This window comes from Vanellus vanellus, assembly GCF_965231255.1.
Source record: "Vanellus vanellus genome assembly, contig: HAP1_SCAFFOLD_36, whole genome shotgun sequence".
NCBI classification, from domain to species: Eukaryota; Metazoa; Chordata; class Aves; order Charadriiformes; family Charadriidae; genus Vanellus; species Vanellus vanellus.
The window spans coordinates 2,714,051-2,725,757 of record NW_028127470.1 but is presented as its reverse complement, the minus strand read 5'-3'; the positions used below and the strand labels follow the sequence as shown (position 1 = coordinate 2,725,757).

Here is an 11,707-nt window from a genome sequence, read left to right as displayed (position 1 = left end):
GCAAAATGGTTGATTGCAGTATGGAGGCTATGTGATGTGTACACAGACATTGCTACAGGTTCACTCACTGTAAACCTGGTGAAACTGTTTGTTTTCATCTGCTGGCTTTCACTGGCATGGACAAATGTAAAAGGTGGAAGATAAACAGAATATAAAAAATACCCACTGATAAGTCAGACGCTGCTGTGGGATAATTGAGTGTTTTGGCGGTTTGTTGAGCACCTCTGTTTTTGGAAGGACACCTGCATTCTCTCTGCTCTCTTTTTTTTTCTTCCAGATTTTGATGTGTCCAGAACATGAGATGGAGAGGGTAAACATGTACTGTGAAACCTGCAGAAGGCCTGTTTGTCGTCTATGTAAACCGGGTGGATGTCATGCAAACCACAGAGTAACAACCATAAGCACTGCCTACAAAACCTTTAAGGTAAAAGTAAATATTGTTGGACCTGGCCTTAAGAAGGGGGAAGAGCACTGAGCCTCGGGTTTAAGGGCAAACTTCCCCTGGCAGGATGCCAGGACGTGTGTTTGGAGGACACTGAACGAGTCATGAGGCATGCTGCTGTGCAACATCTGTTAATGTATATATTAGTGTGACATAGTGTGCGGCTAAGAAACTAAACTATATTTTCTATGAGGCTTCAAACAGAACCCCTTAAAAGCGCTTCCACCTTATGTTAGCCAACTGTGCATCAGTACTGACCAATGCAGAAGGTTTAAGAAGTTAATGGTTTACAATCTGGCTTTTTTAAGGCAAGTGTCCTTGTGGCTTGGGTTAGCTTATACTTCAGAAGCACTCCTGAAGAATCTGCATCGGCAGTTATCTGCTGGGACGCTGTATGTTTTTGAAGTTGCAGAGCTGTTGATTCCCTAAGCACCATACAACAGGGCAGACTTACAAACACTGCTTTGTTATTAAAGAATGATTGCTGCTGCCTCCTCTTCTTCCTTTGCTTCCTCTCTTGCTCACAGGAGAGAAAAAAAAAAAAAAAAGCCCATCCCAGCCTGCCTTCTGCTCTTTGGCCTCCTCGCCTGTTTGCAAGGCTTTTCCTGTACAGCTGTTAACTCTTGCAACTAAGGAAGTGCAGAGACACTCCTAAGTTCAAGTTTCCAACCACTCATTTTTCTAGCAAACCTTACTACAGATGAGTTAATAACCTATGAGGCTTTTCTATTAGTTCTGGTAATGTCTTGAAGACTCGTGTTCCTAGCCTAAGAGAGAAGGTGACTGCTGTGGCTGGGGAAGGATGAGCCAGCTGAGGCTGTCACCTCTTCTCCTCAGAGGCTGTGCCACCAGTCCTGCACATGGCAGTGGCCTGATGTCCCGGGCCAGTCATGGCGGGTCACTGAGCAGTTCTCCGCAGGGTTGCTGCTCATAACTGATGGCAGGCTCTTGTCCTCGTAACTACAGAAACTGAGTGCTGGCTGGGTGGCCCACCTGTGCTTGTTGTCAGTTTGGGTGGGATGCCCTTGTTCTGCCTGCCAGTTTGCTGTTTTATTTTAACAGGAGAAGCTTTCAAAAGATATCGAGTACCTCATCAGTAAGGAGAGCCAGGTGAAAGCTCGCATCACGCAGCTGGATCTGCTGCTGAAAGAAACAGAGGTGAGAGTGGCTTGTGGGTTGTCTGGGGATGGACCTTGCAAGGACACAGCAGGGACTCCAAATGGAACAGTGAAGTGTTCCAGATCCTTTGGGGTTTTTTTTTGTTAGCCAGCAAAACCATTTCTGAACAGTTTGTGTTGGTTCTGAGTCACAGACGGTAAGACCTAATCCTGACAGTGTGGGAAATTTGGGCAACCTACAGAGGGAAGTTAAGTTTTGGGTGCTGCTGTGAATTTAATTGACATAAAGCTTATTTGATACCTTACCCAAAGAGAGGTGGGTTAGACTTACAGCTCTTGCATATGAGTGGTGCTGCACAATTTATGCTGTCTGTTTACCTTGAGGATGTTGCAGTGAAGTCAGAATTAAGGGCAAAATCTCCCTGCAGAAGAGTCAGAGCTGGGAGCTCACATACGAGCTGAAAAACGCAATGGCAAAAATTGGCAGGAGCTCCTGGCCCTGCCTGTATCTTGCTGCAGATGGCCTTTGTGCTTCATAGTTCCTTTTATCCAGGGCACTCATCAGAGGTGGCACTACAGGGCATAGGGGAGAAACTGGGCTGGACTCCCAGTTCAGGGTGACTGGGGAAGGTGGAAGAGCACCTAGGTCTTGGGCATGAAGACTTCAGACGCTGACTTGCTTTTACAGTGCTTTTCCATGAACTATTTAGACAAACGCTGTGCGTAACTCAATACATAATCGGAGGAATAATTTCCTGCTCTTTCCTCTCTGTGTTAACGTAGGAGACGCTTACTAGCTTGGGTGCAGTGCTGATTGCATTTTCAGTGTTGAAGAGCATAACAAAGCTCGTTAGTCTTGTCAGTCAAACAGATGACTAGTTTGCTCTGATCTCTTGAACAACCCTAAGTACATTTCTGTACACAGCCACAGTGCTGTGGGATCCGTCTAAAATGTCTTTTGTTCCCTCCTAGTGCAACAGTGAAAGAGCTAAAGAAGAAGCATCTCAGAGTTTTGAGAAATTATCTCATGTCCTGGAAGAGAAGAAATCCGCAGCTCTTAGGGCAATTGAAGCTTCTAAGAATTTAAGGCTGGAAAAATTGCAAACACAAGCAGAAGAATCTCAAGGGCTCCTGGAAAATAATGGCCTTGTAGGACTTGCTCAAGAACTGCTTAAAGAAACCGATCCATCTTGTTTTGTTCAAACAGCAAAACAACTTCACGTCAGGTATCTTATTAATGATCTTCCGTTCGAGGTACAGGTACAGTTCCAGGGATGTCTGGTCAGTCATATTCTTTGGACACCTGCTAGGAAAGTACTGAATGCAAGTACTTTGTGTTGCAGAGCCTCAGAGGCGGTCCCGGTACCATTCAGTAGAAATTCCTATATTACAGTGTGCGTTAAAAAACAGCCCAGAGGAGGGGCTCTGTCCTGCGCCAACGCCTAGCCTTCTTCAGTAGGACTGCAGTGGAAGGGTAACCCATTCAGCTCACTGATACAGTCCTTTGCTCAGAGATTGCATCGGGTATTTGCAAGTTAATCTAACAGGTCTCTTCTGGCTTTAAACTCTTTGATCTGAATAGTTGTGCTCCATTAGCGCTTCACACCTATTTTGTTCTTTGAATGTAATGCCCCAAATTGTTAAAATGCTCTGCCAACCAAAAGATTCCCTGTTAGTTATCTTTACACTGATGTACAAAAGGCCTTTAAATTTTGCATTTTAATTCTGTCTAGAGAGACAAGTTTCTGGGACACATGAGTAAGTACCTGAAAAGAGAACTTTTTTTAAAGCAAAACCTAGCGGTTTTGCTTTAAGGAATGCACCCATGTGAATTCCTTTTTCCCTCTTCTGCCATCCCTCTGCTTCTGTGCTTTCAGAATCCAAAAAGCTACTGAATCTCTCAAGAGCTTCAAGCCAGCAGCTGAAACTACTTTCGAGGACTTTGTGATGGACATAGCCAAGCAAGAAGAGATCCTTGGTGACTTGTCCTTCCATTCCAATGGCAAATTATGAGAGCATCAGGTCTTTCTTGAGTTATAGCTTTAAGGGCTTCTCTGGAAAGAGGCAAAACTTGTGCAGGGCTGCAGTTGCAGAACTCAATCTTGTGACTTGCATTGTCCCTTCTGCCTCTGTGATTCACAAGGCGTTACCTGGCAGCAATGCTAGCTTCAGCTTTGATAAAGAAGCTAAGATGCCATGGCATTCAGAACCAGTTTACATTGGCTTCCAAAATATTGTAGTTAAGTAATACTAGGTCTTCCTAGCAGCTTTTTGTCGTGATTGCATGACAGAAAAGAATAGGTTTTTATATGGTTTTTTAGTTGCCAGCAAAAATAAATAATACAACTTTCAAAGTAAAACCAGAAAGGATTTAAGTGCATGAACAGACCCATCCTCATCTGCACTCTTTGACTGAGTCAGATTTCCCCCCCCCCACTGTCCCCCCAGTGCTGTAGCCACTCAACAAAGGGCTTCTGTGTTTAATTCTAAAACAACATGTATCTACATTTGAGGTTTTTTTTTTCCTGAATCTCTGTCATTCCAGGTCTAGAAATACCAGAAATCAATGAAGAGCAGAGCAAAATGTACAACAAAGCTCTGATCAGTTGGGAATGCCCTGGGAAGACAGACTCAGCTGATATCTATGTTCTTGAGTATCATAAGCTTAATAGAGAAGAGGAGAGTACAACGTGGCAGGAGATCGAAGTTTGCAGCAAGAGCAAAGTAAGATCTGATCTCGATGACGACAGCAGCTATGCCTTCAGAGTTCGAGGATATAAAGGATCCATCTCTAGCCCTTGGAGCCGAGAAGTTATCTTGCGTACGCCTCCAGCCCCAGGTATTGGGTTTTCTTATGTCCACGAGCTGCTGGTGGTGTTAAGAGCTGTAGGTGGTTTCCAGTAGCTCCCAGACTTCTACTACACTGTTACCGGTTGTATAAATGTTTAAAAGCACTGTTAACAAACAGGTTAAGTAGGTAGCATACTGAGACTGTGTTAGCTTGCGTAATGTTCCCGGTAGCCTTTAAAAGCGAGGAATTCTAGTGCCAGCATGACTTAAAATATAGTTTATAAGCACAGAAATACTTAACTAAGAGAAAATTTTTTGGGATGCTGTTTTTCAGTTCTCAGTTTTCTTTTTGATGACAAATGCGGGTACAACAGTGAACATCTCCTGCTGAACCCAGGAAGAACCTCTGTGGAAAGTAGGGCTGGATTTCCTCTACTGCTGGGGTCTGAGCGCATGCAGGCCGGATGCTACACAACCCTGGATTACATCATTGGCGACACTGGGATTGCCAAAGGGAAGCACTTCTGGGCTTTTCACGTGGAAGCTTATTCCTACCTGGTGAAAGTGGGAGTTGTTTCTAGCAACAAGATACAGAAGTTGTTCCATAATACCCATGATGTGACCAGCCCAAGGTAAATTGCAGACTCTTGCTTAATACATGTTTTGTATAAGGAGATGGCTTTTTAAAAAATAAATTAAGAGCGAGCCTGGTCTCAATTAGTATACAAGATGAACCTAAGCAGTGGGAAGTGGCTTGAAGGATATAGTGTAAGCAGGTTGTCCTGTTCATCCTCTACTATTAGTAGGAAGATGTTCTAATTGTCCAGAGTCCTATTTTCTTTCTTTCTGGGAAAGAAATCGGGTTTCTACAGATATCAAGATATGTCAGTTAAAGCAAGAAGGTTAAAAAAGAGAAAAAAAAGCATCATTTGCAAGATTGAAGCAATGCTTAGTTGTCAATAGTAAGATTCTGCCTTAATTCCCTTAGCATACTAGGTTTGGCAGCCACTCAGAGGTACAATGTTCACTGTGCATATCTGTGTGTCTTTGCTGTAGCTTGCGTCATGGTGGATTCCAAGTCACTGGCTCATCCCAGGCTATAGATTTGCATATGACACTGGAGTGCTACTGAGCACAAGCCAAAGTGCAGTGGATAAACCAGCAAAAAGATTTCCAGCTCTCAATTACAGTTGTAGTAAGCCTGGATGTGTCTAGGAACTGCAGGCTGGGAGGCTATCTCCCAGGGGCTCTTAACTTTTTCATGAATCTAACAAAAGTGTTGGCCTTCTGCTGTATAACATACTGAAATTATAAAAACGCCAGTGTCTCAAGCTTCTGAAAGTCAGATGGAGACTTTTTGAAAAATGAGAAATTAGATCCTGATTTTCTCATTTCTCCCGGTCCCTGCCAGGAGGGAGTGAAGCTCAGCCCCGCTCCCTCCTTTTACAGGGAGGAAAACAAAATGGAAAAAAGAAAACCAAATTGTCCTATATTAGAAGTGTATAATTCCATTTTAAGGGTAGGGCAGCAATAGGGCTGGTACCACAGCCCCCCAGCCCCACAGCCACTGTGGGTCACCGGCGTAATAATGTACCTCTCCGGTAATTAAAGTTTCTTTTGGGAAGGGGGGAGAGATGGGGACTCTCCTGCGCCGGGACCTTTCCCCTCCAGGGAGGCAGAGCCGGAGCAGCGAGCACGGTCCTGCCCGGAGGGCAGCGTGGAGGGGACGCGCACGGGCATCCCGGAGGAACAGCAGCAAGGAAACCCCGGCACTGCACCTTTCCCTTCCTCCGAGCCTTTTTCTTTTCCTCTTTTTAAGGGCTCAACCAGTTTCTTCCCCCTCTGACCGTCACCATGGGGCACTGGCACCAGCAGCTTTGCAAAACCCCATCCTGTAAAAGCCGCCTGATTTTGGCCCTGTTTGGGGATGCGCTGCTTCCATCCTTACAGAGCAAACTGATAGATTTGGTTTTCTCCCCCGTCCCCATTTAGCAAGAAGCACCAACGTGCCGTTGTCGGTTTGGGTCGGTTTGCTGCAGAAAAAGGCTCCCGCAGGGGACGGGATAAGCCGATGGCAGGAGGGTCCCTGCACCCATCCCACCGCTGCTGGTGGAGGGCGGCAAGGGGACCTTTTCTTCGGGGTTGTCCTCTCCTCCCGGGCTCTGCAGCCCCACACCGCAGCCCAACGACCCCCCCGAGATGGGAAGAGAGCAAGAGAACCATCTCTGCTCAACAGCTCAAGAGGATAAAACAAAATAAACGAAAGAGATAAAATAATACAATAGGATGAGATACAATAACGCAGCAGCACCCGCCCCACTCGTGGCACTACTTTTATTCTCGGCCACTGCAGTGATTGGGGGGTTTGACAGGATGGACCTTCCAAGGTCCCCTCCCACCCAAACCAGTCTTTGGGTCCATGACTGGAAGTGTCTGAGGTCAGGTTGGATGGGGCTGCAACCAACCCCGTCTACTGGATCCCAAACCACCCAGAAATCCAATCCAAACTGTTCTTTGGGTCCGGTTGGAGGTGTTCAAGGTCAGGTTGGATGGGGCTGGGACCAACCTGGTCTACTGGAAGGTGTCCCAGCCGATGATGGGGAGGTTGGACTGGATGGACCTTCAAAGGTCCCCTTCAACACAACCGTTCTGTGGGTCTATGACTGGAAGTGTCCAACGTAAGGCTGGATGAGATTGGGACCAACCTTCTCTACTGGTTCCCAAACCTTCCAGCCCAAAAATCCAACTCAACCAACCCAAACCTTCTATGAGTCTGATTGGAGGGGTTCAAGGTCAGATTGGACAGGGCTGGGACCAACCTGGTCTGTTGGAACCCAAACCACCCAAAAATCCAACTCAACCAATGCAAACCATTCTGTGGGTCTGAGTGGATGTATCCAAGGTCCGGTTGGATGGGGCGTTGAGTAACCTGCTCTACTGGAATATGCCCCTGCCGAAGACAGGGGAGGTTGGACGAGATGGACCTTCAAATGTCTCCTCCAAGCCAAACCAATCTGTGTGTCCATGACTGGAAGGTCCGAGGTCAGGTTGGACGGGGCTTGGAGCATCCTGAGCTGCTTGAAGCTCTCCCTGCTAATGGCCACCCCACCAGAGGTTGGCGGTTGCCGTGTCACCACGGTCAGTCAATCAGCGATGAACATGTCACCCTGATGTCACAAGAGGTGCGTGGCACACCCACTCAGGGGGTATAAAAGGGCCCACCGGGTGGTGGGTCCCACACTTTGGAGGAACGTCCATAAGATGACCTCCAACATGGCTGTCGCCACCAAGAACCGACCTGCCAGCGTGAGGCGGACCAAGATGGACTTCTGGGATGGGATGGAGCACACCTTCGCTATGTCCAGCGTCACCGCTGAAGGTACGGCCAACCGCAGCCACCTCTCCGGCAGCCAAGACTCAAGGGCTTGTCACCATTTCGGAGCCAGCCCTGACACTTGGCGTCTGCCACCGCGTCGCGGCTCAAGGGGATGTTTGGGGTGGACCTGAGAGCTGGTGGAGATGGGGCCTGACCTGGTTCTTCTTTGTTTTTTCAGAGCGAACGGCCGTCTGGGATGCAGTGGCTGGCTACATTCAAGACCAACTCCTGCTCCACAAGGTGGTGCAACACCCGCGTCCTCCTCATGCACCATGAGGGGTGGTGGGATCCCCCTGGGGCGTGGCCTGCTCTCACCCTTCAACTCCTCAGAAAACAGGAATCTCACCCCAAAAGTCCCCACTGATGGCCAAACGGGGCCTGTGCAATGTTGGTGTCACTTCTGGTAGGGCTGATCCAGGTCGCTGGAGACCCCCCCGGGATGGCCTCGTCCTGGTTCTGCCCAAACTCCAGTGCTGGTTTTTTCTCCTGAGGAGGGGAAGGACTCAACATCTCCTCCCCAAAGTTCTCCCCACCGCCTAGCTCGTGCCTCCAAACGGTGGGAGAGGGCAGGATCCAGCCTCAAGCACCATCCCTGGATGGGGGAGGTCACCTCCAGATCTTCCCTCTAGCCAGTCCTCACCCTCCCACCCTTCTCGTCCACTTGCAGGGCGTCCGAATTCCCACCCTTGGCTCCTTCGGTACTGTCCTCGAACGCGTCCAGGTCGGAGATGAAACCCTGACTATCCAGAAGCCGGTGTTCCACCTGGCCAGGAACCTTGCTGCTGTCCACAACCTGATGGACAACAAGGACTACCTGCCCGGTAAGATGGCTGACTGCACGGTCATCTTCTCTGAAGCAACTCCAAAGTCCAATAATTGAGTGGTTTTGAGTTTTTTTGGGGCAATGCAATGATTGTGACACACAAGCTGTAGGACACGGGCCACCGGGTGAGCGTCTCCATCCTTCTCCTGTGGTTCTTCCAGGCAACAAGGAGCTGGAGCCCCTCAAGTACTCCAAGGTGGCCGTGGCAGCCGCCGTGTCCCGGCAGAAAGTGGTGGACTGCATCCAAGGCACCACGACCCTCCTCTCGCACTGCCTGGGGAAGGGGGAGAATGTGGCCCTCATCCTGAGGGAGGTGGGGGTGCTCCTCATCGAAGGCACGAAAGTGCACGTGAAATTCTACCGCAGCTTCCTGGAGAGGCTGTCTGGGAAGGAGAACTTGGAGAAGGTTGTCTTCAAGGTAAGCATTTTGGTTTCTCTGTGGTGCGTGCGGTCCCACGGCAGTGTTCTGGCACTGCTTGTGTGGGGTCCCTCAGGACACGTTCAGCCACTCGGTCCAGGTGAGAGTTACGGTCCTGCCAACACTTGCTGCCTCAAGCTCCTCCGACACTTGAGTGCCTCAGCCATGTGGGGGATGTCCCACCGTTTTTGGCCTCTTCCAATGTGGGGTGCTTTAACCACGTGGAGGGATGTCCTGCCATCTTTGGCCTCCTCCAACACTGAGACCCTCAACCACATTGAGGATGTCCTGCTGTCTTTGGCATCCTCCAGTGTGCAGTGCTTCAACCACGTTGAGGATGTCCTGAATCTTTGTGTTCCTCCATTGCAGGTCCCCCATCTGCTGGACATGATTGTGTCCCCAGTGGTACCCGTGGCCTCACTGAGCTTCTCCGGCCGTGTCATCCTCTTTCCCAAGTGAGTACGTTGGCGGCTGTAGCCGCTCTTTGATGCCAACGCCCAAGGTAGCATCTCTTCCTTGTGCCGCTGCGGGTGTCCTGGGGACACCAGGCGGCGACTCTTGATGATGTCCCCAGGCCGCAGTCACTCCCATAAGGCAGCTCTGAGGGGAAAGACAGAGGAATTTGGATGACATTTCTTCCCGTGGTGGCCTGGACTTCTTCGCTGGGCGACTCCATTTCCCAGGCCCGTCCTTGGGGATGGGATGTGGTAGACTTGGGAAGTCAATGGCCTTCATGGCAATGCCAAACTCTGCCTGCGGGCAAGTGGCCGCAGGAAGTGGCAAGTGCTGGTGGTGCCATGGGTCATATGGGTGTCTTCTCCTTCTTTCCAGGTTTGTGATGGAGTGTGTGCCCAAACACCCACCCAGGGCTCTCCTCAAGACCTCGAGACAAGTCCCTGGTGAGGATGTGCAGACGAGAAAAGACAGTTTGCCAGCTCTCCAGCAAGGTGGGAAAGGTAAAGCAGCTCCCAGCTCTTCTCCATGGGACGGGCAGCCAACTTCTGCCATGTTGTGGGGAAATGGCCGACGCTGAGCGCCAAAAGGCTCCGACTTGTCCCAAAGCTTCAGGCCAACTCCTGAGGGCCTTTTGTCCTAACGATTTGTTGGTGTCACCAAAAGAGAGCCCCGGGGTGGGATGTGCCCAAGGGTACAGTGGGAGGATGGTGGGCCAAGGCCTTCTCCTCCCCCTCTTCCCCTCAGAAATGACACCTGTCCCCTCCCCGGCACCACCCGGCTCCTCCTTCCTGACCATCATGATGATGATGAAGTCGGAAAACCACATTGGAAATGGTGCTGGTGTTGGGGAGGACACGATGGGGCTGCTAGAGGAGCAGAATGTCCAACCCTCAGACATTTTGGGAAGGGGCCTGAGCACCCCCTGCGTGTCCCTGGGTGGTCTGGCAGCGTCACAGCGACGCTCTTCTGAGGAGGTGTCTTCTTTCTGGTTCCAGTGGGGTTTCCCGGTTTTCCCTTTCCTGCTGCTCCGAGCCCGACTCAAAGCAAAACACCACAGTTCGGGGAAATCTTGGAGCTGCAGAAGAAGAAGAGGACAAGGTCTCTGGCCAGGTGAGGCTGAAGGCTCAGGGTGGGCGGCCCCACGGGGCCATTTTACACGGAGAGGTGGGAGACGCTCCATCCCTGGAGACATTCCAGGCCAGGTTGGATGGGGCTTTGAGCAACCTGATGTGGTTGAAGACCTCCCTGCTCATGGCAGGGGTGTTGGACTAGATGGACCTTCAAAGGTCCCTTCCCACCCAAACCATTCCATCAGCCTGACTGGAGGTGTTCAAGGTCAGGTTGGATGGGGCTGGAACCAACCTGGTCTACTGGAAGGTGGCCCTGCCGATGACAGCGGGGGGCGTTGGACTAGATGAACCTCTAAATGTCCCTTCCAACCCAAACCATTCCATGATTTTCTGACCCAGCAAGAGCCCGTTCCCCAGCCCTGAACGCTCCTTGGTCATCACCACCCAAGAGTGGTGAAGGCAGCACCTGGAGGGGTGGGATGTGGCTGCCGGGAACACCCCCATTTCACAGGGCTGGATCTTCTCCAGCTCTTCAGGAGAGCCCCAGCGTGGTCTAGGGACAATGGGACAGCTGTGTGTCAGATGAGGGTCCCGGCACAGGGGGTTTCCTCAGTCAACCTGCTGCTGGCTACATGAGGAGGCACGTGGCTCATGGGGAGGGGCAGAAAGCAGCCCCAAACCCATTGTGTCCTCAGGTAGACCTCTCCCTTTGTGTCCTTCCAGGCGGCGGTTGGTGGTCCCAAGGGTCTCCTCCGACACAAACCAACCCATGACCAGCCAACCCAAGGGCAAAGCAATGCCCAAAAGACAACATGGACGCAGAGCCAAGAGATGGCAGCCAACTCTCAGTCCGATAGAGGAGGAAGAGGAGGAGAAGGAGGAAGAGAGGGAGGAAAAGAAGGAGGAGAAAGAGGAAGAGAAGGAGGAAGAGAAGGAGGAGGAGGAAGAGAAGGAGAAGGAATAGGGGAGAAAATCCTCACTGAACGCACAGTGCTGAAGGCGGTGAAGGCCGAGTCCTCCCATCCCCGCGAAGCCTCGGCCTTCATAACGTCTGTAATAGCCGTATTATCGGCAACGAGTTCTGAGGTCAGCCTGCTCAAGGAGCCTGCCTACGGGGCCCTCCAACGGCCACCACCGAGCCGAGGCAGCAAAACCAGCAAAGCTGTCCCTCCATGGAGAGTTCAGAGAAGACTTGAAAGGACAGTCCTGTGAAG

General features: G+C 50.5%; 1 protein-coding gene across 1 annotated transcript; it reads left to right on the top strand.

Moving 5' to 3' along the window:
- Window positions 1-277: 277 nt before the first annotated feature.
- On the top strand, window positions 278-4,986 carry LOC309685254 (E3 ubiquitin-protein ligase TRIM36-like; the record flags this gene model as incomplete). Its single annotated transcript, XM_082501055.1, has 6 exons — window positions 278-424; window positions 1,505-1,600; window positions 2,533-2,786; window positions 3,438-3,562; window positions 4,106-4,399; window positions 4,685-4,986. Coding segments are annotated over 6 exons (1,218 nt in total), but the record flags the coding sequence as incomplete, so codon positions are not given.
- Between the last annotated feature and the right edge of the window lie 6,721 nt (window positions 4,987-11,707).